The sequence below is a fragment of the Dermacentor silvarum genome, chromosome 6 (genome assembly GCF_013339745.2).
Source record: "Dermacentor silvarum isolate Dsil-2018 chromosome 6, BIME_Dsil_1.4, whole genome shotgun sequence".
Lineage (NCBI taxonomy): Eukaryota > Metazoa > Arthropoda > Arachnida > Ixodida > Ixodidae > Dermacentor > Dermacentor silvarum.
The window spans coordinates 161,651,171-161,678,800 of NC_051159.1; the positions used below are offsets into that span (position 1 = coordinate 161,651,171).

Sequence of the window (27,630 nt, forward strand, 5' to 3'; positions counted from 1 at the left end):
CTTACTAGAGAGTACTGCACGTTTCTAACGCGTTCGTGCTAGCGTCCCCTTAAGCGGGAGATCCGATGATTCCCTCCGGAGCTTCGCCCACTCATCATCATTCACCCCGTGGATATGCTGTGAATTTTTTTCACTTGCATATTACTTCTAGGTACTTTCTTAAAACCCCACATTTCAAGCGTTCTTGCTTTTTACGCGCTTCATATATATACTTCTAGGAGAAACTCATAGTTCGGTTGTTTATAAGCTGACAGTGAGGGCGCAGCCTTAAGTGAAGTTGCATTATATTTTCATTTTAATACGTGTCCTTGCACAGGAAGCCCACCACGTCGACCTAATGTGCCAACGTGCACTCCTTTTATATGTACGCGGCGGTAGAAAGAAAAAAAAAGCGCGTACAAATTACTAAGTATCTGAAAATACGCGGAAATGATCCTTACTACATTACTTGCGCAAGCTAATAATTCTCATCACCATGCTCCAGCTGGAAAAACGCGAGCTATTGCCTCGTTTTCCCTTGTGTGACGACATCACTTTCACCGCCGACACGTCATCTTTTGCTACCGCTCTCTTGAGTGAGTGAGTGAGTGAGTGAGTGAGTGAGTGAGTGAGTGAGTGAGTGAGTGAGTGAGTGAGTGAGTGAGTGAGTGAGTGAGTGAGTGAGTGAGTGAGTGAGTGAGTGAGTGAGTGAGTGAGTGAGTGAGTGAGTGAGTGAGTGAGTGAGTGAAATAACTTTATTGAGGTCCAGAGAAGCAGTCCCCTGCGTCTCTTGAGTGACGAATAAATCGTCACTCAAGAGTATAGAGGAAGTATAGAAGGGGAGAGCTCGCGTCGTCGCAGACATAGTTGAGGCCGCAGTATGGATGGTGAGAAGTCCGCCAGCCTGAAGGAGGCTAGGGATCGCCGTAGAAATGAAGTGAGGAGGAGACAGCGCGCTGTCTGTAGCTATCGCTACTCGACTAGGTTTAACCAGAGCTAAATCACAGCCAATTTTTTTTTCCTTCCGTGCGAGTGCGGGTGGGGAGAGGGGGAGGTCATAAATTATTGCAGATTCTCTGAATGGTGTCGAAAGACGTTAACGGATTGCAGAACCAGGAAGTCAGCCTCTTCAGTCACAATGCACGACGCAGATATAGAGCCAAGGCCACACCTGTCGCTCTTCAAAGTGAAATACGAAGTGTGAATGAAGCTTCCGTGTACATGACCTTGTCGTCTGTAGTTCTTGGCACGAAAGGTTTACGTTTTACGTTCAGAGCGCGGTGTCCGCATTGGCGTTCCGCGGTGTGAGGCTGTCGCGTTACACGCCGCGGCATCTATAAAAACTGCGTGACACGTGGTCTGGAAATGTCCCGAACATGTCGAGGTCACTTCCAATACTTTCGCTGCTAGGATCAGTCACTACCAGCCCTACATAGGAATTCCCGAAATCTGTCGCTTCTTAAGTTACATAATTAATTAAGCTTCTAAAACATAAAACGCCAGGTCACGATCCCTTTTCCCATCTTTTGGTTTCTCGAGTATCACAGAGTTTTCGATTTCAGAAAATACGCAATAATGCACAAATGTCACGATTGGAATTAACAATTTCATAACGCAGCTAAAATAGTCGGAGGACGCTGTATGATCTAGTAGCCAGTGATGTGGAAAGTATACCGACCTCGATCGCCGCGCAAGTGAAATCGGCGTGAAAACATGATGAGAAATGCTTTGTTAAGGATTTGTCACGATTCCCAGTCATCTATAGGCCAGGCAGTTCAAAGGCTGTTGGCCAGGCGCAAGAAAGAAACCTCATGGGTTGTTACTATAGGGGCTAGTTAGCGAAGCAACATATAGAAGTGAAAGCATGGCATGACGAAGCATTTTCCTCTCGCTTTCGTCAGTTCACAAACCTGCAGGGTTTGTCACGGCTACCCTTATCAGGGCCGCGACCCACAGTTTGAGGAATGCCTCCTTGTTGCAAGCAGACACTTGTAGTGCGATTTATGCTGAACAAGCTATGCATCCGTTTGCACTTGTTTGAAATTGAAGTTGCACGCGTTTGAACGCTATCTCCGTCAGCCCGCTACTCATTCCTCCTTCCTGTAATAGTACGAATGCAGATCAGTTTTGTTGTAGCCCCAAGGAAAGTGTTCTTAAACTCATCTAATCAAAAAATCAGGCAAGTTTGCACTCGGTTGCGCAAAGCTTAGGCACAGCGAAGCTTGCTGGCTCCTACTGCTAGGTATGAACTTGGTTGCTGCTAGGTCCTAACTTAGTCTAAGTTAACTACGCATGTAGGAAGGTATTCTCGAGCGATCATTTTCGGAGGTACCTTCCCTTTCGCGACATTTCGCGTGACTAGCGCTGGACGCGTCGGCGCCCTACGAGCGACAGCGTTTTTGGCATGCTACAAACGCAGGCAGGCTAACCATGGTTGGCACAGTGCCAAGAACGCTGCTGCTTGCCGACTCCGAACGCGTTGGAGGCTAGCCGCTTCGATATCAATCGACCAGCTTCGCTGTGTCTTGAGCTTTGCGGGGCCTAGTGCAAGCTTTCTCCTTTTTCTCTCTCTCTCTCTCTCTCTCTCTCCTGGCTCAGTGCGCCGCGGAGAGAAGAGAGGCAGGGGTCGGGAAGGCCGGGAGCTGGCGAGGAGGAGACTACGTGCGCATGCACGCGGTCTCCTCCTCCTCCTCCTCCTCCGGGTTGCCATGGCTACCACGGCTACGCACCACAAATTACGGCTGGCTTAAACAGCTTCGCTGTTAAAAGCACGCAGAGCACTGCTCCCGTCAAAACTTTTGCAGCAAAAATAGACGACCCCGGGCACGTACAGCCGCGTTCAATATTATCTGCAAGACGGTGTCCACGCCCGTGGTCGATGGTGCCCCCAAGATTGCATGGCGGTGCCGACATGATAAATATCATAGAAATAAGCAGCATTTCAATGACGTGTCAAAACAATGTCAACAGCGTGTCAACAGCGTCTACCAATCAGGTGTAAAACCAATTTTTCGCATGTCGGGACCGTCGTGCGGCCTTGGAGCTCATTTGATCACGGGCACCTTGTTGAAGGTCAAATTGACGATGACTGTGAGCGTTTTATCGCTGACTTGAGGTATACTGCAAGTTCTATATAAATCTACCGTGCCCAGGGTCCTATTACTTGTCTAGTTGACACGTATAACGCCAAGCAAAACGGTATATATGACAAGACGCAAGCTTATAGCGTTGGCTGCTCACCAAAGCAGCCCGCCATTCCGCACTGCATGTATCTTCTTTTTATTTCTACTTCCGGTCTTAGCCAAGACGACCCTTGCAGGAAGAATCATGGCGCTATAGAAACGCAGCAGTTTCTCATTTGCTAGGTCAACAAGGTGTGGGGAGATATTTTGCGTAGACAGAAGTTGGCGCAAAAAAAGCAGACTATGCTTGTACGCCATTCTGACTATACACGAGGTTGGGAGAAGAGATGCGTGGCACTGCGGTGCTGAGAAATATGTCACTTTTTTTTTCTCTCTCTCTTTACTTCAGAATTACTCCCTTTTCAAAACAGCGTCCCGCCTTACTTCAAGGCTTGAGACAGAAATAACTAGCTGCGGACATCGCATTAGACTTTGTTCTTCAAGGAGAACCTTGAATAACTAGACAAAAGGCGACATGTATGCCCGTTGTTCTTGCAGAACATATCACGTTTCTCACTTGGCGGGGGCGCCTTCAGCGTTTGTCAGCGTGACCTACACTCTAAAAACAGTTCCACCCTTTCGGGTGCATTTTTGCCACACAATAATAATCGTCATCTGTCTTGCTTGCGTTTCCTATCTTGAAAACTGTGCACTTGCTACTTTCCTGTCGTGAACGCTGTGTCACGCTGATAACGCTCTTGTCGTTCGTGACCTAGAAGTGCCGGGCGCACAGCGTTAAAGAAAGGAAAGCCACGCAAGTCAGATGACAATTATTGTTCTGTGGCAAAAATACGCCCCAAAGGGTGCAACTGTTTTTACAGTGTAGGCAGAGCAAATCCTCGCAACACCTCTCAATGCTACCGCAATCTGAATAGTTAACACTAACAATGAGATGACATACTCGGCACATGCTGCCTCGCGTCTTTCAATGTTACATTTTCACTTATGCACAGTGTTTCTACACTGCTTGAATGGCGTCGCCATTTTCGTATACGCACAGCTAGGGGTCACTCTTAGCACGCGCTTAAGCGCTCCGGTAACGTCACGGCCATAACAAATGAGGGCCACTGACTCAATTACCGTGATGGTATTCTTTTTCTCCATTCTCTACACGTTTCCTGCTTACAATCGCTGATGACGTCACTTCCCAGATTGCGTTGCGCTAGGAACGCCCATGCGCGTTCCCTTAGTAATTCACCGCAGTAGGAAACAAATTTGAAGACAATGTCATCCTTGGCGAGTTGCCTCCGCTTTTCCGTACCGCGTATGTCGGTTTCTAGCCTCTTCCATGGGCCGATCCCGAAGATAACGCAGCTTAGACATGTAGGTCGATCACGAAGATAAAGCAGTGTAATAATGTGGGCTGCTTCCGTTGGTATGTGCAGTCTAAATATGTAGACCGACCCCGAAGATAGCGCAGTAAAAAAAAAAATTCAAGCAGAAACTCCTCCGGGAGTTGTCTATGTATGCATAAGCATTGTGGCGCTTGCTCATCACCATGCAGCCCGGTGTCATTATCAGTGTCATGACACTTTATCCGGCCAGTACAAACGACAGCGTTGCGGCGACGCGAACTGGTGCGGACGGTGGCGCAAGGTGCCTTGATAACGCCAGCAAAGTACTGCAGGTGGCGGCGCCAGGTGCGCTGATGAAGTTCCGATCGTCAGCCGTTATAGTTCTTTAGCGTCTTGTCTATCCGTGTCGAACCATTATGAACCGTGATCAAAGGTACTCTGGCACTGCCGCGGGGACCGTATCTTCAAAGCGATCTGCGAAGCGGTCAGAGAGTGCAGACTGCTGATAGATCCGCGCGCTGTGTTTTTGCCGCTTCGTTCGCGTTGAAGCGACAGGCAGCACGGTCGCTCGCCGCTGCGGGCTCTATCTTGAAAAGGCTCATTCGCACCAGGCCGACACGACACCGATTTGGGTCTGCCGACTGTTGACAACAGCGTTTTCCTTCCTTTATAAACAGTTGGCCACCGCGTTTTCCATCCTGCAAAGTGCTGTCGCCAACAGTCGGCAGACCAAAATCGGTGTCGTGTCGGCTTAGTGTGAATGAGCCTAAAGCCATCGTCTTATACTGGTCGGACGGACGGACCGACGGACCGACCGACCGACCGACCGACGGACCGACCGACCGACCGACCGACCGACCGACCGACTGACCGACCGACCGACCGACCGATTGAATGACTGACTGGCTGACAGACCGTTTTCTCGTTGGGTAAGCATAGAAATGCTTACACATTTAAAAAACTAACAGCGCGACGTTCCTCCTACTCAACTCACGCGGGGAGTGACGCGGTGAAGTGCCGTGCACAGTGACTTCCCCTAATTCTCACTACCAACGCGCGCAGGAAGACTGTCTTTCATCGATTATAACTAGGGGCTGAATCTCTTCCAACGTTTATATATATATATATTGTAAGCACATTTAACGTACTTCATCGTTCTCATTTGTATATAGCCATCATCATCCCTGTTCTCGGATAATAGTGCGGATAAGGGCACGTAAATCACAATGAGGTGGCAGGGGAAGGTCGCTGTCATGGTGAAGGCGGAAGGCCTGAAGCTCGTCCAAGCGCTGGCACGTCGATGTAATATCTTCAACAGAGGTAGGATTTTGAACAGCTAAGGCGTTGAATGCGATGGAACCAATGCATTTAAGGATGTGGCGAATGCATTCGGCTTCCGTCATTCCAATCTTGGCGCGGCGGCATGGAGCCAGGACATTTCCGATGTACGATGTAAATGACTCTTGTGGAAGTTGAACACGCGCAGCGAGCTTCTGTTTGGCGACTTCTGAACGGCCAGATGAAGACGCGAAGATTTGCCGCAAGCTGGTAGTAAACGCTGACCATGTCGGCGAAGTCAGTTTCGTGGTTAAAATACCACGTCTTCGCAACGTGAGGCAGATATAACGCGACGTTAGTCAAGTTCTGTGTGTCGGTCCACCTATTGGCCGAACTCACGCGGTTGTAATTGTCGAGCCAGTCGTCGACGTCATCCCCGCGGAGACCCGCAAAGACTGGTGGATCACGTTGAGGGCTGGTAATGATGCACGACGTCAGTGCAGCCGATGTCGTGGGTGTGGGAGCGTTAGGGGTAGCGATAGTGCCAGCGGCCGACGCAGGGGTGGCCATAGCTGTAGGGGTGGCCGGGCGCAGGCGGCGACCGGAACGTAGCTCCAGGTAGGGTAGGAACGCAGGAGGACGTCGGGATCTTGACGCGCCTCCACCACTTTGAAAGACGGAAGACGACCAGGACAGGCAGCACTGGCAGACCCGTTCATTCCGCCGGCACGACCGAAACTCAAACACGAAGAAGAACAGGGATGATGATGGTTATATACAAATGAGAACGATGAAGTACGTTAAATGTGCTTACAATATATATATATATATATATATATATATATATATATATATATATATATATATATATATATATATATATATATATATATATATGTGTGTGTGTGTGTGTGTGTGTGTGTGTGTGTGTGTGTGTGTGTGTGTGTGTGTGTGTGTGTGTGTGTGTGTGTGTGTGTGTGTGTGTGTGTGTGTGTGTGTGTGTGTGTGTGTGTGTGTGTGTGTGTGTGTGTGTAACCCTGTTGCAGCGCGTGCTGGGCGGACAGAATGCATTGCGAACAAACAATTCATTTGGATTCCAACTACCGCTTTGCTGTGTGAATATACGTACTGCTCACAACAGCAATCTCGACAATAAAGAGTTCCACTGGTTCGACAAAAGCTTCTTCTACTTAAAATATAGGATTGTATATATCAGACCTACTTAATAACGAAATGATAAAATGTACGTTGCTTAATGGGTAAGAAAACATCGCTGAACGCATTGTACCTTGAAGATCCTTAATCTTCAAGCTAGCCCTATCGTATTCATTCTCAAGAATAACATACATGGAATCCTAAATAGACAGTATTAGTTGAGCGATCGCAAGCGAACTGAAAAGCAGGAACTTCAGGTTACGCGAAACAATATAAAGAGGAAGTAAGAGTGCTATTCTATACATTTTTTTTTCTTTTTATCGGAATGAAGCGGAAGCGATACCTTAAAGCTAAATGTTTGAAGGCACGTGTTCACAGCGGGCCTGAAAAATAAATGTAATCGGACGGACTCACACTTTGTGTAACCAGCCATCTAAACCGCGATTAACAACTTTTCTCAGCACTTCGTCTACCAACGCTAGCACGAATGGTATATTTACGTCGCCGACTGGCTTCAACGGAAACATTACGCTGTCTCCATCAGATACACATTACATATTTGAGCCGTTTCGTCGAACATCGCTGCGTTTATTATCTAACCATCCTTTTTCTTTCTTTTTTAATATTTCCTTGTTATTTTCTAATTAATTTTTTATGAAACAAGTCGAGGAAGTGCATTTTCGGGCGCTTTAATGCATAAGTGGTTCTTCATGGAAAGCATTGACCATCTCAGTGACGTGCACGAACGCCCCAGCTCTCAGCCAAGCCTAATACAAACTCTACTAAATCACTACATTATATGTCTAAGTGACAACGCCTCAATTGAAAGTCAGCACAGTTCACCGACTTCTCCAGCTCTGAACATATTTGCATCATGCAGGCTCACACAGAGGACAGCATCACCTCCCCAGGAGTTGGTTTGGTTTGTTTTAGTGCCTGGTGGTTATGGCTCAGCCCACTACGGAGGATAGGCCATGATTGTTGTTGTTTTTGTTGCTGTTCCTCAGTGACCTGGCGCAACCCACTCTGGGGGATCGGCCATGAATCAAGCGGTGGAAGAGCTAAAAAAATATAAATCGCGCGGTTCTTCGCAATTCATGTAACGTCTTCTTCGTCCGCTACATCATTGCCTGTTCTGGCCTCGAAAATATGTGCACAGTCTCACCATGTTAGGATTCTATGAGGCGCCCCAATAACGTCGCACAAAATCACGAAACTGCAAAGCTGCGCGAGGACGTGGTGCTTAGCGCATCGAGCCCTCAACTGCACTTTGCTCGCAGGGATGCGAGTTCGAATCCCAATGGCGGTGGTAGGCAAAGATCTGACTTTTTCTTCTTTTTTTTTCGCCGAAAGTGAAGCTGCGTTTAAGGAGGTGACTTGTATGAAGACTACTTCATGATGGCATTGACGTCGGCATAACGGAGTGGACGGACACAAGAAACTCATTTGTGAGCTGCTAACTGCTACCGCTGTACAACTTCAAAAGGGACTTCCACCTCAGCGCTCGCAGCCGGTGCTAAGTGATGGACTGATATGAAATAAACAAATAAAGATGTCGTATTCAAACAGTTATTGGTTAATTACCACCAGTTTACCTGCCGGGCTATACGCGATGAGCTTTCGCGCTTAACTGTATAGAAATAAAGAACGTCTGTTAATTTCATGTAAGAGGAAAACGCCATTAGACAAGAATTTGGCGCTCAATATACACTGGTTGGGGCAGAAACTTGGAGCTTAACAAAACTCGAGAACAAGTTAAGGACCGCGGAAAGAGCGATGGAACGAAAGAAAAAATCAGAGCCCTTCCACTACTGTGAAGATGGAAGCCAGCGAAGCTGTGACTATGGTAGGTCTGCAATAGGAATATTTATAGTGAATTTATATATTATCATTATTGACTATATTTAGCGCCTTCGGCATGTTCGTCAAAGAGCAAGGACACCGGTGTCTTGCTTTCGCCCGGCGCGATGGTCAAGTAGCGCGTTTGCTGTGCCAAGTCCGCCCCTTCGTCATAGACTAGCGTATGAGCCACAGCGTTCATAGCCGCGGCACACTACACGACATCATCAGTATCCTGACATCAGGATCCTGGAAGATGTGGTTAAACGATCGTCCGTCTCATAGTGAGTCCAAGGGGCAACTGCTGATAACAGCGCCAGCGCGATCTATACGTCACGAGACACAGGGGCACAACGATTGGTGGGACGTACCGCCGCCGAGTATGAACTTGTGAAAGAGGCATCGACTTGTGAAAGAGGCATCGGCGGTGGCGAGGGGTATAACAATTGGCCATCCATCATCTGTTTTGACACCTGTGCTAAGGCACAACTGGCGGGAAACCGCCACGCACCTGGAGCCAAAGCAAATGCCCATGATAGTTTTTTTCTACACGTGGACACGATCCTGGGTAACTTAGTCCTTAACTAAAATGGTAGGCGTAACGTTAGAAGAAAGAAAGAGAGCAGTGTGGATGAGAGCGCAAACGGGCATAGCAGACAGTGGCGCACCGATCGGGGGGGGGGGGGGGGGGGGGGGGTTCGGGTGTTGTAACCTACCCCCCCCCCCCCCCCTGAGGCCGAGTTATCTCCCCTCCCATGCATCCAGCCCCACCAGTCGAACGTGTACCTTCAGTGCTCTGTTCAAATTGTCATTACAATTCAGGAGGTGGCTTGAAGTCGAATTTTCCGGATTAACAAACCCACTCTTAAATTACTTTGAGTAAAACGCTGAAGAAAGAAACATCGTCATCATCCTTGGTGTCATTATTATAATCATTAGGCATTTTATTTGCTGTTGGATTCCCCTGGCTAAAGCAAGGAAATTGCATATTATGCAAAGTGCTTGTTCCCCCCCCCCCTACCCCAAAAATGCACCCCCCCCCCCCCCCCCTTGGCAGAGATCCTGGGTGCGCTACTGATAGCAGATATTCTAGTTGACATGAAGAGAAAGAAATGGAGCTGGGCAGTCCATGTAATGAGTAAGGTGGACCATTAGAGTTACAGAATGACTGCCAAGGGAAGCGCAGTCGAGGACGGCAGAAAACTAGGTGGGGTGATGAAATTAGGAAATTTGCAGGTGGAAATTGGAATTGGCTAGCGCAAGACAGAGGCAATTGGAGATCGCAGGGAGAGGCCTTCGTCCTGCAGTGGACATAAAAATAGGCTGATGATGATGATACACTGGTTATGATACATAGAGAGATAGATCGAGAGAGAGAGAGGCACCGTATTCGAGCAAATAACACGGAAGCAAAACACTTATGGCACACCTCACTAAAGTTTCCACAAGAGCTCCTCTCGAGGTCGTATATTCTCCCAACGTCCGGATAAGCCTTTCTGTAGTGTATCACACGATGGCTCTTCGCTAGGGAATAAAACAAAAAAGTTCACTTGAAGACTTTTGAGGGAATTCTGCACCCCCAATACAAACACACACACACACACACACACACACACACACACACACACACACACACACACACACACACACACACACACACACACACACACAGATATATATATATATATATATATATATATATATATAATAATATAGTTATTCGAAAAGAAAATGCCATCGTGACATCCGTAACGGACACTGACGTTATCAGGAATCCACTTGGGCGCGCAATACACAAAGCTCGGCCTTCACACTCTCCAAAAATGAACTTTATTTCTTCCTGAACAGGCCGTAGAGAGCTACGAAAAATGGTGCAGACGCCTGGAAGAATTTAATGCTTTTCTTATGTATTATTTTAATGGATAAGCAAGACAGCCATATTTTCGGGGCAACATGTACAAGAGAGAGCGGCGTATTATTCTTTCCCTTCATCTTGTGCGCATCTCTGCCACCCTGTCACACGCTGGCCCTACAGCGCACGACACGCCACTCTGTAGTCGTTTTCGTGCTGTCGGCAGCAACGAAGTGGGAACCGGAGAAGACAGAGTGAGCGAGCTGGGTACTCATTCGGTGTCGCAAGCCAGTTGCGTTGCAAGGCTGCCTGTTTCAAGACACACAAGAAAGAAGCGCATCGCGGCTACCGATAGCTCGTTACCTCGCATCGGCGAGGGCGCCAGCCTGCGCGCGCTTTCCTTCGGTTCTACAACCGCATCTCATCTCCGCGCGCTTTCATCGCATCGATGTAGCTGCGACTCGGAGGCTCCCGGTCGATCGCTCGGAGTGACGCAATTGACGGCGGGCGTGCACAGCGCGCACCGCGCCCACCGCATGTCCCCTCGCCACTCGCTAATCCACCCGAGGTGATAGAGCACACGTTGAGCCAGACGCACAAGGAATGGGAGAGGTAAGGGTGAGAGGGCTGTTGGTATACTGCTTCAGTGCCGGCATCGGTTGCAGCGACTGAGAAAGCGTTACACACACTCGAGTACACACACACACACGAATTTACAAGCATGCTTACTTCTAGTAGGAGAAAGGGGGCAAGAAGGGTGGCAGGCGTTCCACTTTCACCATCACTCGCGCGCGCCGTTGCCCCGACCGCTTTCGTTTACTCGGAGAAAAAAAAAAAAGCAGCGTCGCCGGTTTGGAGAAGAGAAAAGAAAGAGAAACGACAGAATCGAGGGCCGCGCGGCAATAAGGGAGCGACCGCAAACGCTCGCGCGTGCCGCGTGCTTTTCGAGGTTGCGTCGGAACAGTGCGACTCGGAAAAAAGCGCGCGCGAATCCGGAAGCGGCTACAGCTTGGCGCCGGGGCCCTTGCCGCGAGTCGACCTCCGACGTAGGCAGCAGCACCGCACCGCCGCGAAGTGCAGCACGTGTTTTCGCCGTGGAAGAGGCCTGCCACCGTTAGAGCGGACAGCACAGGAGGAACACCATCCCGGAGCTGCTGCTGCTGCTACTGCTGCATACACTGCGGCGGTGAGCTAATCGCCGGAGGCTAAGGAAGTGCACGGCAGTGGGCCGGCCGGTCGTCCGTCACTCGGTCGCGCGCAGCGCTCGCGGACGGTAGCCAGCAGCGCAAAGGAGGAGGCCCCATCTGCGACACGACGGTCCCTCCTCGGAAGCGGCTCATCCGCATCGCATTGCTGCTTGGCGCGTGACCAGTACAGTCAACGCATACGCCAAGGCTGTCAAAGTGATCCCCTCCGGCATCTAATTTGACCTACAGGTGAGTGGCACTTCGCTGAAGCTCGTACTATCAAACATTAATCGGGAGCCCTCCACTACGGTTCCCCTTATAACACACTGTGCAATTTAGGCACGCTAAGCCACACAATATTTGTATTTTCTCAGGTGAGTTTTGTAATGTGGTGCGTTTATGTTCCCGAAGCGGTGGCGCAGTGGCTATGGCGCTCTCCAGATGAGCAGTGGTTGATTCGGTTGGAAGCGGTTGATACTGACACTGGGGTACAGTTCAACCCGATGCGCTATGCTTAACCATTTTCAACGTCGGGCGTCACGCAGATCTTTCATTTGGGAATCATTCGTGGAGTTGTTTGCGATTCTTCGCAGTGGATGGTTATGAGCAGCGAACGCGCATTTATTGAGTGCATTTTATTCCAGACTTAACACCATTAGAGCAGCGCCAGCACGATGTAAAATTTTTATGTCAGATGGTTCATCGCCGTTTAATTGAAAAACATTGATGCGAAAATTACGTAATGTAGTTATGTATAGTAACTGTTCATTAGGGCCCTTCACCGAAAGAAGGAGACAATATTTTAAACCACTCTGCGAAAGCACTCTAAAAATCATTCAAACAAGCTAAATAGAGTTCTAAAGACGGCACTATTAAAGCAGCAGGAACGTATTTAGACGAGGCGTAACACTGTTATTTCATTCCCAGGCTGTTCCCGAAAGATTTCCTTTTCAATTACTCTTTTTCAAGTACCAAATACAACAAAATTTATTTAGTTTATAGTTACGCACTTGCCTAATGAGAGTCGCGTGTGTTTGGTTAGGGACGATCCAATTTAATGCTTCCTTCTATTTTGATCCCAAAGGCTCATGGAACGCCATAAACATTACGCGACGCGATATGGACGCACGCGCCATAAGAAAATCAAGAAAAAACACGCAGTGGGCTAGTAGGTTAAACATACTAGGGTTCTTGAGTAAGAATAACGAATGGTCCATTCGTTATTCAACTTCGCGAATGACAGAAAAGAAAATAATTTTTAAAATAGAAAATAAAATAAAAACTATTCATTCTCTTCGTAATGACAAGTCACGAGAAAAGCAAGAAGCCGGAAATTTTAAAGAAAAAAGAAAAAAAGGCGCTGCTATGCAGCGAAGGGAAACTGTTGATTTTATATCGCATTTATTTTTCTGTTTTGTCACCTAGCACCAAAGGTGCTCTTTTACAAGTCGCAATTTTCCGTTTACCATATGTGGGCAGCAGGTCTAGAACAGAGCGGCGTGTTACTGGTGTTTATTAGCTGTTACGGAAACCACTGTACCGCCAAGCAGGACTCATTTCTTCCTGCAGACCTGTTATAGTCTACTGAAACATCCTTGGCTAGAATGTCTAAGCAGAAACATCCTGCAGTTTCGCATTCTTCGCCTGTAATATTTCGACAACGTATTGGTGATAGTCTTGGCGCGAATATTTCAGTACATTTCCCACTCGTTCCGCAATAAAGTGTCTCCCGTGATTGGGCCATAAAATTAGGCCGCCTTTCTGGCGTTGGTATAGTTACGGTAACCACTGACCGCAAAAAAACAGAATCATTTTGAACATGCTGTGCACCCGCTCGACATTTTTCCTTATTTTTTTTTTCTTACTTTGGGAAACTATTAACTACCTGCACGCTTTGGTTGAAAAAGGACATGGCGCTCCATGGACTGAAGATGCGGCTGGCGTCGGCCAGTTAAGCCACGATCATATAAATGTCGATTAACAACCCTGTCAGTCACGGTGTCTCTATATGGAGACGCAAAATACTTTTGAATGTTCCGACTAGTGACGACTAGTGACAAATCTTGAACATGGAGCAGAGATGTAAACGTGTACCATTCATAAACATAAACAATGTCATAGGTCGCTCTACTTCAGAGAATAATGTGAATTTTAAAACAAAAGTAACTTATGAGGTGCACTACGAAGTTTGCGAGAAGTTTGACGAATTTCTCTGCATCAGATGGTCCTGAAACCAATAATAACCGGTGCATCTAGTCCTAAAACAATTTCACTTTTTTTATCGATGCAGTTCGTTTCCTATAAAAGGCCCACATTCATAAATAGTCAATTTTTGTAAATCTGAAGACTCAACTGAATTCAAATAAATATTCATGCTGCAGGTCGAAACTTTTTCTGCAAACTTTAGATCTTATTTCCATAAAACTATTTAAATTTGCAGGCTTTGACAACACTACATTACAATTCGTGACTTTAGGGGGTATGGTGAATTCCTAAAGCAAACAACTAACTCGTAATAAAGCCAATATAACTGCAACATTTCTTCCATAACGAAAAATAATTTAGAAAGTCCGATCTGATGCACTAGGCAGACATCTATACATAAGAGGAATCGAACAGCGTGAGTTACATGCAAATGCACACATTCTTGGTAATGCGCGTGAAAGTGCAAAAAGAAAAAAAAAACAGTCAGGCGAAGCGTACGTTTTTTTCTTGCGCAGGAACTATGAGCGCCACACGGTTCGCCATTTTCCTAACCGTGGCCGCAGCCGCAGCTGCCTTCGCCTCTGCCGCGAAGATATACCGACCCGCCGTGTACACGACCTCCGGCAAGCTGGTTGGGCTCAAGAAAGAAGCGTTCGGTCGGCCCATCGACGTGTTTTACGGAATACCGTACGCACAACCGCCGCTGGATGAACTCAGGTTCCAGAAGCCCGTGCCAGTGACGCCCTGGAAAGGCTTGCGCGACGCGTCGACGCCGCCGTTCCCGTGCAAGCAGCCAGACTTCTTCGTGCACCAAAACTATACGATACAGACGCGAAACTCCACGGAGGACTGTCTCTACCTCAACGTGTGGACGCCCGCGAGATACTGCCGCGACATCAAGACGTGCGGCCCCAAGGCCGTCATGGTTTTCATCCACGGAGGGGCCTTCACGTACGGCAGCAGCAGCTGGTCCTTCTACGACGGCATCCACTTCGCGTCGACTGGAGACGTGGTTGTCGTCACGCTGAACTACCGGGTCGGGCCTTTCGGCTTCTTCAGCTCGGGACTCGACGGTCTGAACGGTAACCAGGGCATGTACGACCAGATCCTCGCGCTCACGTGGGTCAAGTCCAACATCAAGCACTTCGGAGGCGACCCAGAGCTCATCACTGTGTTCGGGCAGAGTGCGGGAGCCATCTCCGTCGGCTACCTGCTCGTGTCGCCACTCAGCCGCGGACTGTTCCGGCGGGCCATCATGGAGAGCGGAAGTCCCTTCTGGATGTTGCACGACAATCGCGACACTGCGCTCCAGAAGAGCTTCTCGCTGGCCAACGCGCTCGGCTGCACGACGGGCTTCGAGAAGATCATCGAAGACCCCCGAGTGATGGCCTGTCTCCGCTCGAAGGATGCCAGCGAGATCGTGAGCGTGGCCACGGAGGTCCTGGGACCCCAGGCCGAGACGTTCTTCCCGAGTCGCGACGGCGAGCTCTTCCCGGACGACGCCAATGTTCTGATGGACGCCATGAAGACTTCCGGAGTGGAACTGCTCATTGGAAACAACAAGAACGAAGGCACCTACTTCGTCTACAACTTCCTCGCCAAGGGACTCAAGTTCCACAATCTGGCGCACATCACCAAAGACGAGCTCGGCTTCTACATGGTGCTCTTCTTCCGGACTATGCTGCAGTCAGGCGTGAACGAAATCCGCGAGTTCTACCTGGATAAGTTGAACAGCACCGATCCCGAAGTGATATTGCAGCGCGGATCCGACGCTGTGGGTGACTTCCTTATCACGTGCCCCAGCCGCTACTTTGCGGAGAAGTACCAGCGCAAAGGTCAGCCGGTGTACTACTACCAGTTCTCGCACAAGCCCAGCTTCAGCGTGTGGCCGCAGTGGATGGGCGCGACGCACTTCGACGAGTTCCCGTTCGTGTTCGCGCATGTCATGGCCTTCCCAGAGCTGGTGACGCCCGAGGAGGTCGCGCTCAGCCGGCAGCTGGTCGAGATCTGGACGACTTTTGCTAAAATCGGGTAAGTGACCCTGGTTGCAGAGAGAGCAAAGTCGACTGCGGCGCTAGTTTGTAAAGAAACTGCGGAGTGGGTAGCGCAGAATGACGCGCCTTTCTATAACTTTTGTTCTTTTTTTCTCGCTTTTATTTGTTTTGTTTTTTTTTTTTTTCAAATAAAGCCTTGCGGAACATTCGTCGGTATAAAAACATGGACGAGTGCTAGCTTTCAACTGTTCAGCACATCAAAACATCTGTCCTGGTCTCGACGCGGTGCTATCCGATGCACTTTAGCATAGCACAGTATTGATGTCGCAATATCGTGTCTCCTACAAAAATAAAAATAAACAAAGGTGTCGAGTGGTCAACTTTCGACGGAGGGTACTTTTACACCAGATTCGTCGCAAAGGCTTTACACGTTAGGCTTCTTAAACTCCTTAAGCTTACTCCTGTTCTTTCAACAGCTTTCCTCCCATCGTACCCTCATATTTACTTGTATAGTATATTTAGGCCCTCCAAGCTGACGTACATTTAGGCGTGCAGTTAACGTTGCGCACGATTTTCTCTGACTTTTGTTGCGGTCAACAATGCCGCATTTCTCTCCCTCATCTTCACGCACACGTGATTCGAATTCGAGTCGGTTCACTGAGCGCGCGGAAAGGGCAAAAAAGATAAACGAAAACAAACGGGGTTTGCACAGCATAAAGGTGAACATCATTTCACCTGACATACTTATACCGAGGAGTGTAAGTGATCTCCGTGATCACGATTGGTGTCTGTCGTGTGCTTGTTGTCAGGATGCTGTTCGACTTGCTACCCTGCTTACATAAGCAAGGAACCTTATCCATTTGCTCTCATTTTCAGCTAGCGCGTCGGCGATATAGACGAACGAACAAAAACGAAGGCGAACTTGTTTCACCTAATATTGCGACCGCGCGGCGGCTTCTTTCGTTTTTCGCGCGACGCTTCAATTAAAGCGGAGGCTGTCTGAGTGCCTGCTTGTGCCTTTTACGCAAGCCGTCATGCGCGCCGGGCCCTTACGGCGTCTTTTTATTGTTCCCCGATAAGTAGGAACAGGCTGTTGCTCTAGAAAATTATCTAGTGGTTCTTTCATTTCATTTTCTCTATCTTAAATTGTCGTATCTCAAAATTTCTTATAGTATTTCTTTTCATCTTTACTCTTCTTTTTTTTCTCTTACCAGCACTCTAATATTTAATGCTTTGTTTTGATTAATCTTACAAAAAATACTTAGTAAAATCGCCTGCTTCTTAACTATCGCCCGTGGTAGGTATGAGTCATTGCTGGAAGAAAGCAAAAAAAAAAAAAGCAATACCAAAACCAAAACCAAAATACTATGTGACAAAGTGATTTTTCGGGCACAGCTTCGTTGTTATCACCCAATTCGAGCAATTGTATGTTTCAGGAAACACGCCGAGGATGTATCAGTGAGTTTACATAATTTTTCTGCTTTCACGCAGCTATAGGCTTTCCGCCTTTGATCTTCCATTGAGCTAAGACCGCAACTTGGAGGACTGAACTAGTTGCTACTCAGTAGTACGAACCTTGCTTCAGAAAATGAGACACTGACGAAGCACAAATAAGGAGGCGCGGTGACTTCCACCTGCCTGATTTTGCTACAACGCCAAGGAACCAAAGAAGTAGTGGTAAGCAAAAAACAAACAGCCACTTCAGATACATTAACAAACACTTTTAAAAAGTCGCTGGCGCTGGTTAGTACTTGTCTACGTCCGCTCTTCGTTCGTGGCTTGTTTCACGCACTCAAATTACCATCTCGCTATGGGATATTTGCTGTTATAAAGCACAATCGCCTAGGCGGTGGCCAGTATGTTACAAGGCTCGATCTCACTACATAGCTTGAAGCGTTCTTCACTGTTACATGTTAATGAGTAACAGCTTTGAAATCAATGAGCGGGTGGTATGTTAGTCTCCAAGATTCGCAGCGACATCATAGCTTATACCATGGGACTCAGCTGCTTTTAGCGAGTTCTGTTGTGACGTTCCTGGCAAAATAGGAACATGCGGCAGTTCAGTGACAGTGGAATTCATATGCTGAGCGTCGTATCGCAGATTGGTCACCCGGCTCTTTCAAACAGGTATGGAGATGTATTAAGACAAAGCTTTAGCTCGCAGGCAACTTCGATTTCCCCATTCCAATACATCTAGAATGCAACGCTCTCATGAAACAACTGATCGACCGAATTGAACTAAATTTGTTGGTTCGAGAGATAAAGTTAAATTCTAGAACTGTATCAAACAAAATTTAGGTTATGACATTAATCGTTTTTGCGAACATTGCCGTAAATCGGTAAGTCATAAAACAACAACATTGAAGCATGAAATTTACAAATCCGTAACTCTGCCCCAAAGACGGATACTGCAGTTCTGTAAACCGCATCCATTACAGCATCTAAAGCTGACGAATTTAATGCACGAGTTTGCCATTTCCGTCAAATCGGTATAATGCTGACGAGGGTTTCTCAAAAGTGCTACACACAAATTAGTGGTATAGGCGTATTTGAGAGCGGTGTATAATGCACATATCTTGTGTGCTTTATAGATGTTTCAAGAGATGAAGTTGACATAAGTTTGATAACGTGATTTATTACTGAGTTATACAGTTGAAATTTTGGTATATGAATTTCATCTCTCTTGTTTACATTTTCGCAGTTTAAACAAGTCTTGTTAGGAAGGTGACGGCCTAAAATAAAGCTTAAAAGGGTAGCCGTTTGGGCTAATTGGGATGTCATAATTATCGAGAGCTATAGAGTTTAGCAAAAGACGGGTACACAACGTGATAAAGGACGACAAGCGCCAAATAACCCATGCTTGTTATACTCACTAGATTTTTACTTTTTTGTTTAAATGCTGCAAACTTCATTAAAATGGATGCAGTGGATGAGGCGACAAATGAATTCTCTGTTCCCAAGTATTTATATATGAGTTCCCTATAAAGCTTCCTCTTGCACAAAAGCAAATACATCGAGTGTTTCTGGAAGCAGATCTCACGGTAGGCGTTCGACAGGTGCAGCTTTCGATACAGGAGTTCGCGTCGCATATATCTAACGGTACTACTCCGACAAGAAGAGAAAGAAATATACATGTTAATTGCACAGTTTACACGAACCAATGTCGTTCATTTTAGGCGCAAGAGATGAAGACCATGCCCCATATTCGCAAAAAAGCTGTTACGCTTCAATTGCTCGTAAGAAAAAAAAACTTCCAGTCAATCCTGACACTGGACGTATTATTAGTGAAAGCAAGCTGCCAATGACAAAGACGCCATACGAAAGAAAACCTTTGTGACATCAGCCCCATTTTAGCAATGGCATTTATCGCTAGAACACGCAAGAACTGCGACCAGCAAAGCCTGCGTGAAACCACTTTATCAGGGGACACATCCAGGCGCGCACCGCCATGCCCGTCAGCGATTTGCAAAGTATACACAAGGAAGACTAACATTTGCTCTTGCGCGATGCATCAGACGTGTATGAAAGATATGCACTGACTGCATGAAACTCCTTCGGTATATCCCACGCAGAGTTGACTCTTAAGTTTACAATGCTCGATTAGCGTTATGTGGCTGCCTCTGCCACCCGTACAGTGCTGCTTAAGTCTCGGGTTAGCGCTTCAATCTTAAAGCGCGTCTGCTTGCTGTGTAGGACAAGGCCAGCGAGGGTTCCCGCATAGTGCACAAAGATAAAAAAGAGTACAGCACACTCATATAGCCGGCAGTTAAAAACACCGTTTGTGCACTCGAGTGAAGGGCTTACGTGTCACTATCGCATGCATAGGCACAACGTTTACGACAAGGTCGCAAATGTCACGCTTGAGGGGACATGTGCTCAAGCATCCTTCGTTTTAATGCACCGTTCGAAAAGCGCGTTACCTTCACCCCAATTAGATCGAAGTGTGTGCGGGCGAGTTGTTTAGAGATAGCTTTCCCTTTTTTTTTATTTTTCTATTCCTTTCACTGAGACATTGCACCCATCGATATCGGAAGCAAAATAAAGAAAAACAACATGAATATGCCTCTGGTAAACTGGTATCTAAGACAGTCCGGATCAGTCATTTCAGAGGTCACGAACCACGCCTTTTTCTCGATACAAGTATAGACGCCTGAGTCTGACAGACATGATGGTTCGCGGCCTGCGTTTTCCGAGACATATGAAGCCGCAATTATCGCTGCGCGGCAAACGCGCAACGGCCATTTTCGGACGGCTGTTTACGGCGAAATTCAAGGCTGCTCGCATCGCAGTCGCCGCCACACTGTCGCTACTTTAATGCAGTGCCGAGACCGTGACTATAGCTGTGAACGTATACATATATGGAAACGGCGCCTCGGGCAACTCATTCCAGCACGGTTTTTCGAGCGCCGAGATGCGCACGCTGTTTTGGTCACGGGGTAACAGCGTTCTACGAAACGACGACGCCCGACTGGCTGCATCAGGTGACCGGACGTTCTCGCGCGCAGGCATAAATGGAGAGAGAAGAATTTCAGGGCGAAATTCAACCCTTCTATCTGAATACAATGCACTGTACAAAGGCGCATGAAAGGAGTGTCCGCGTATACGCCTTCGAGCCAACCGCCCGCTTTGTTACAGCGCCGCTTCGACGAATGCCCGGGCAAAGTACTGGATCATATTTACCTTTCAGAGAACACAGTAGATTATCCCCTCAAAGAGTTATGGATGTTGTCAGACCGGCATGGAGCTCGAACAATTTGTACAAGGCAGAGCACTTTCGCGGGCCTACCTGAACCCCACGTGACCACCTATACCGTGATTCACGTTCAGGTGCGAGGACAGATGCGTGATGCACACGGAGAAATCAACTAAGCGCGATATTATGTCACGAATTTGAGTGATAACGAATAGGAACAACGCTTCGGTGTCTGCTTTGAGACGTGCAGTAATGAGACCTATATGACAACTGTGAATGGCAACATCGAGAAGCACACTCATTGCACGTACAAAAAAAAAAAAGACATTTTGGGCCGCAGTAAAGACGAAGTGAGATGTCAGGCTACAAACGTGGTCGCTTGCTGCGTTCGTGATCAGTAAGTCACCCACTAACAAAGCTCTCACTAAGGCTCTCACTAAGAAAGGCCACATGTGTCTGCTGTGCAATAGTTTCTGTTCTTGAGCGCTGGAAATTAGCGTAAATTGTGCCACTATACAGAGCCGAATTGAAAAAGCTTTTTGTTCTCAAGTTTTCTTTGCTATTGAGCGGCTCTTCAGGATGTCCCGCATCAGGATTAGCTTGTCTTTCCTCACGCGAACAATTAAAGTGTAACAGCTTTTCGTGACTCCGAGCCTGGAAGTCCCTTGGCTCACTAAGAGTCTATAAGAACTTTAGGATAAGTTCATTCTGGTAGCTTGAAAACGACGGATCTGGACAGACACCGCACACGTGTAACGACTCTTTTTATGCCTGAAGCACCGTGTTACTGACCAGAGCCGCGGATTGTAAGAGGTGTCGCAACTTTAGACCATGACAAACGCGGTTTATGCTTTCCCAGAGAAGCGTTTTAGCAGGCCGTTAGGAGGTGCCGGCGAACGTGTCATTAGCCATACAAAGCAAAGCCGGGAAGCTGAAATTCAGCTAGTTCTTTCCTTATATACAGACACATCTGAAGCGCACAAATGCTCTCATCCGGGGCCGATGCAATGCCTTTGGTGGCTAAAGAATTGTAGAACGCCCTCTATGCTACTTCCCGCCTTTCGAAAATGAAAGGCTTGCATCCCGTGCCGCTCTAAACCGGCTAGCGACAGCTTTCTCGTTGTACGAGATGTTGAGAACATGGTCTCGCATATCACATTCGCAGAAGACCACGAAAGCGCTGCTGTAATTCCAGAAGGCAACCGGACTGGTCGATTGTTTGCGAATCTGCGCAGAGAATTTCCATTACGTCGGCGATTTCAGAGCACATCAGCTCTTGACTTTCTCTTTTTCTCTCAATATTTTGCGTCCTCTACCCTTTCCGCCGGTGCAGGGTAGTCAGCGGGGCTCAGTTATGGTGTCTCTGCCCTTCGTTTATCCTTCACTCGCACTCTCTCTCTCTCTCTCTCTCTCTCTTAAACTGCAACGACTGAACCAATTTGAATAAACCTTGTCGGATGAAAAGAAGTCAAATTATGGTAACTTTTGGCGGCAGACTCTCTTTTCTTTATTTATGTTATTAAATACATTTCCCTAAATTAGCAAATATTCAAAACGTTTAAATATAGGACATCAAGTTTACCAATTAAGTAATATTATTTGGAGAATCTGAAGAAGTCGAAAAGGCTTGCTTCCTGCTACTCCATATAACTTCTGAATGGACACTAGAATCCAACGCCTAATGAATGAAACATTTGCTACACGTTAATAATGTGATCATTATGCCTTATATTCTTCAGCAAAAAGAGGTTTAAGATTTTGCAAAGCGATTGTGTTAAGGCATCTGAAGCGGACAAGTTTCGCATATGATACACGACTGCCGAACACACTTCTGTATGAATAATATTAGTTTTGTTAAACTCCCGTAACATATAGGTTACTATTCAACGTAACTTCTAAACAGACAAGGTCCAATTTGTCCTCTAGCAACTTACTATCCCATGTAGTTTAAGGAATAGGGACATGTACTGTTGTCTCGTATAGTTACAAAGCTCTAAACTTCATGCCTCGATTTTATTACAATTCATCTATTCTTTCGTTTTTATTTTTTGAAAGACGTAAATAAAAGACATCGGCTGCAAACTGACTGGACTTAGCTCTTCCTTTTTAAGCAACAAATTCAATTCAAATTGGTTCGGCGACTGCATAATGAAAGCATAACGAGTTTCACATTTACAAATAGCGTCAAAAGTTCGATCTGGGAAAACGTTGATCTGGAAAACGTATACAGCCTAGCGCAGGTTGGAAATCGGGGACAGGGCCGGTATTTTGTAGCGATGCCTTTCCGGTATTAATGCCTTTTCGCGCTTATCGCGCTTTGTCAGTGGTCAGAGCGACGGTCCGCTCGCGTTATCAACGGGATCAGCCGGCCGTGAGCGGTGGATGATAAGACTAGTATAGAATAAGTCATAAGGCAACGCTACAAAATCGTGGCCCAGAATTCCCAATGCTTTTGTCCCTAAATGCTGTTTGCCATTGGCCGGCCACCTTTACTAATAATATGTATGACAGCAGAGGTGGCCGCAGCATCTGCTCTTACGAACAGCGCTAACGTAAAAACGTTTTTTTGTGAATAGGGTCCTCGAATACCAGGCTGCGTTCCCAGGATGAGGAAATAATGAGGTGCCGAATTCACTAAAGTTTTCGTTCGCAATTATTTCTTTGTCATTGGCCAGCCGCTTTCGCTAATGATATGTTCAGCATCAATATAGGTTGCAATTTTCTCCTTACTAAGAATTATAGCGTAACAGCTTTTTGTGAATATGGGCACTGCTTTTCCTCGGATGCTGCGGTCCGTAAGCTTTTGACGTCGACCACACTTCAATACGAATAAGGGCTAAAGAATCACAGCAAGAATGCGTAAGCAATAGAAAAAAAGAAAATAACAAAACACGCGTGGCTCCGTCTTCGATCATTTTGTCTTATAGCTGAGCGCAATGATCGGGTGGCGTAGTGTGACCTTGGCGGAAGCTACTCGATTGCGGCGTCACCGGCATGTCGACACGAGATCTAAACATTGCCGCTGTGTAACGACGACGCAAATTATTCGAAGAGGCTTGGCGTTGCTCAATTTCTGTGCTACCCGGAACAGCGGAAATTCCACATGAGGAAATGTTAATAAGCGGCGATGGTGAAAGGTTCCACTGTACGAGCGGTTGCAAATGCGTTGAACTGTCCTTAGCTCACTGCCAAGGTATTATACACTATGCACTGACCTTAATGACAGGGATGAGGAAACCCACACAAGAAGGAAGGCGCCCTTAACGAAGAACGCATATGTGTCAAGCTGGAATGATTTTAGAGCATACAGCGTTATGCGCAGAGATGTTCCCAAGAGAATGCTAATCGCTAATACCGATTGCACTATAGTGGAATCGGTATTAGCGTATAAGTACAAAAGATCCGCAACAACGATGATAAACATTATGCATAACCTACGCCCATGTTGGAATCTCTGTGACGCCAAGCTTTCGCGAAGCGGTTACTTAAATGCTATAAAACTAAGTGCGATGCGTACAATTGTATTTATTGTCATTTATGCAACGTGTAGTATCACGCAACGTTTATGTCTTTGCATTGCACCGGTTGCAGCGTTAATGTGATACAATTCTAAGGCTTATGCGCTTCATCGTTCATAATCCAAGCCAGAATGAAAACAGCAGTTCATGTGACTGCACACTGTGAGACATCGACGCAGTAATGTCAAGAGGACAAAAGTGGTGTTTGTCGAGAGAAGAAGGGTGAGGACGGAGATGTATGCCAAGGCGAAGTGCGACGCGAAAGACAGGGGCAAGGTTGACCATTACTTTACCCGTTTAATTCCGGCGTCCGTGGCCTAAAGGAAGGTGGCGCGCACGCACATATTCTCGTGCAAACGTGCTAGGATACACCGTAATTTACTCCCTTTTTCACTTGTATGGGTGTAAATTACTTTACGGTGTAGCTGAGGCAACGCACCCATTCGACAAGACAGCAGCAGCCACAGTCAGGAAAGTCTGGGAGGATTCGCTAAGAAAGCTTCTCTTCAAAGCCAGCCTGAACTGAGCGAAATGGTGGCTGCGCGAACGGTTCACGTTAGGACAAAAGAGGATAGGAGAATCTACGTATATGTGAAACGCCACACTGATTTGCAGTGGATTGCCTGTCATGTCAGCTATACACCGCTGGCGTTGTGCTGAGTATGTTATCCTCGGAATGAAGAGTTTCAGTCGGCTGCTTTTCATTGTTAAATCGTCGCCCAAGTGATTTTCTTAGAATACCTGTCACATTTGTACTTGATGGTTTACCTATATATTACTTTTTAAATCAAATAGTATTACAATATTTTAAATTTTTCTTCGGTATCTTGCTCAGCATCTTAACTTATCCTAACGTTCTCTATCCCGCTTCATTTTCCAGGCGCATGCCAACGCTGGGCAAGATCGCGTGGCCCCGGTACTCGGCTGCGGGCCCCTACATGGTGGACATCAACCTCAAGGTCCTCACCATCAAGAAAGGACCGCAGGAGGAGAACTGTAACTTCTGGAGGCGCTACTTCAAGTTAGACGGCTGAGAGTGCGACCCACTGTTCAAGTCTGCCGAAGTGCCAAATCAGGGGGCGCAAGAGAATGTGCCTCACTTTGATTGGCTGCCTAAAGGTCAGCCTATCTTCCAGTACTGCCGAGCCTCTGCATCGACGTGAAGCTTCGAAGACGCTGATCACATTGATGTCACCATCGAAGATCCTCGGAACATGACTTCTTCTCCGAGAGTGACATGTTACAAGACCTCAGTGAACGACATTTGTTTGTGTTGCCATTTTCGTCATTTCGTATTGTTTAGTTATCATCAGTCGCACAACACCTAACCCAGATGCTCGTATCACTTCGTTTGGTGTTCAAACTGAGGACGTAATCTCTTGTACAACAGCGGTGAGCCGAAACTGCTTTTTCTTTCTCGTATGGTACTTCGTGGCACTAGAAATTACATCAGAGAGCTCAGTGCAACTTCAGATGCAGGAGGAGGAGATAAAAAAAGGGAGAAGGAAGGGATGTTAACGGGAAATTTGTCTCGTTGGCTACCATACGCTAGATATACCAACGACATAGTGTTGCACGTCTTTCCTTGTGGAAAAATCTGTGGGAATCACTTTTTTTTCATGGAAGGCCAAAGTTCTTCCAGATGTTACCCTTGTGGACGAATTAACGCAGACACGTAAAAGCGATTGGTGGATATAAGTTTCGTTGCATCTAAACGGCGCGCATCGACATAACAAGAACGAAGAAATTAGTTCTGTTATCAAGCAGAATTGAACATTTTTGCAGGTAAATAAACATACAGAATATTGTTACAAACTTGTAACAGTACTCTGTTTGTAAAAGTTGCACTGTAGTGGTTGTTAGACTAGTGTACTATAACTGTAATGTCACATTCTTCTGCTAACCTACATGTCTAAGACAGGTAAGGCTGCATTATTTCAACCTGCAGAGGGCAAAAAATACTGCCTTTTTTTCTTCATTTATAACGTAATGCCTTCCTGCTCAAAATGGTCATTTCTAACGTAATGCCTTTCTGCTCAGAATGGCAGCGTGTGCAGTGATTCTCCTTAAGATTTGTTAAAGCTGTGTCAGCGATGTCAGTGTTACACCAAAGCACTCGTTGTTTAGGTTTCATCTTCAGTCGTTGTCTCCATCGTGTTTTAAAATATGTGTTTCGCTAACAGCTTCCCTTCTGAAGGGCAGCTTTCAAAAAGAGACATATTGTAATCACTATCGAGCCGATGGCGGAGCACATCTCCTTAATTTCCTGGGCAATTGGCTTCTCGAACATACTGCAAGGAATCTTATCATTGTCCCGAGGACAGAGAATGGTCGCCAATCTGTAACCTTCAGAATACGTGACCACGCGAATGTACAGTAACTTTGTATCTTGCACTGTCGTGGTGTAGATTTATGTGTTTACGTTTGAGTAGGAGTTCATGAGCGTTTTTGTTTCGCTATGTCCTTGTTAACATTGCGTGCGTGCCCAATAGGCACTTTCTTTTTTTTTTTTTTTACGGTTTCATCAGTGTCACTTGGCAGCCCAAGTTATGGTCTTACACCATATGTTGTCTTAATGTTGATTATTTGTGAACCATCTTGTCTGTTCATTATTTGCTAACAGTGCTGCCACCACGCTGTAGGTACCACTTCCTGTTCTGCGAGCCGTAATGACAATGCAACTTTCCACTATTAGCGGCGCTATTGGCGCACAAGAACGATGCCACACGATTACAGCATGCGTGTGAAATCTTTTCTTTTCAGTTTTATTTGCGCAGCTGCCATTCTGGGCTCATATTCACGAAACTTCTCTTAATCAGATGCCGTCTACGACTGGCCGTAACCGTGGTGGTTGTCCCCTTATCACGCCGATTGGTATCTCGAGTGGCGGGCTCCCAAGCGCTGGCTAATGAGGAAACGCTCTTACGTAAGAGATGTCTTGTGAATATGGACTCTGAATCCTAGTCGTCAGTGGCGCGAAAAGCGTGCCAGCGTTACGTGGATATATTGCTCGTCTTTTTCGTTGTATAATTATTTGAATCTTATATTGACTGCCGAATGCAGTGTCCCTCGAATAAAACACTAAGCCTTGTTATACCTATATCACATCCTGAACACTGACTGGTAACTTCATTTGTGGTTTATAGTGGTTTATACAGCCTGCACGCTGCTCCACTTGCTCCGCACCTTCAGGAAAACAAACGCGCGCTCACCGTGTTTGAAGCGGAATGGTGACATGTGGCGTTACACTGTAGCATTATTACTCCAGACATTCACATATTCTTCGCCGCAGTTAGAATAAAGGGAAGGTGAACTTTCCTGAAATCCCGTTACGGCCGGACCCACACAGTTTTTCCAATTTCGATGAAAGATGGCTGAGTGAAACCTCTCGCGTAAGAGCGTCCGCTGCAAAACAATTTGTATCTTGGGTCTACAAGAAGACCTATGTCGACC

The 27,630-nt window shown here is 46.8% G+C and overlaps 1 protein-coding gene across 1 annotated transcript in view; it reads left to right on the top strand.

The window, feature by feature from the left end:
• LOC119456998 (uncharacterized) overlaps positions 1-27,277 on the top strand; it is a 46,661-nt gene extending 19,384 nt beyond the window's left edge. Inside the window, exons 4-6 of the mRNA XM_037718819.2 lie at positions 4,666-4,801; positions 14,488-16,003; positions 25,058-27,277. Of these exons, the coding sequence (XP_037574747.1) occupies positions 4,666-4,801; positions 14,488-16,003; positions 25,058-25,211 (1,806 nt within the window). The 3' untranslated portion in view covers positions 25,212-27,277. The remainder of the gene's footprint in view (positions 1-4,665; positions 4,802-14,487; positions 16,004-25,057) is intronic.
• Positions 27,278-27,630: the final 353 nt, after the last annotated feature.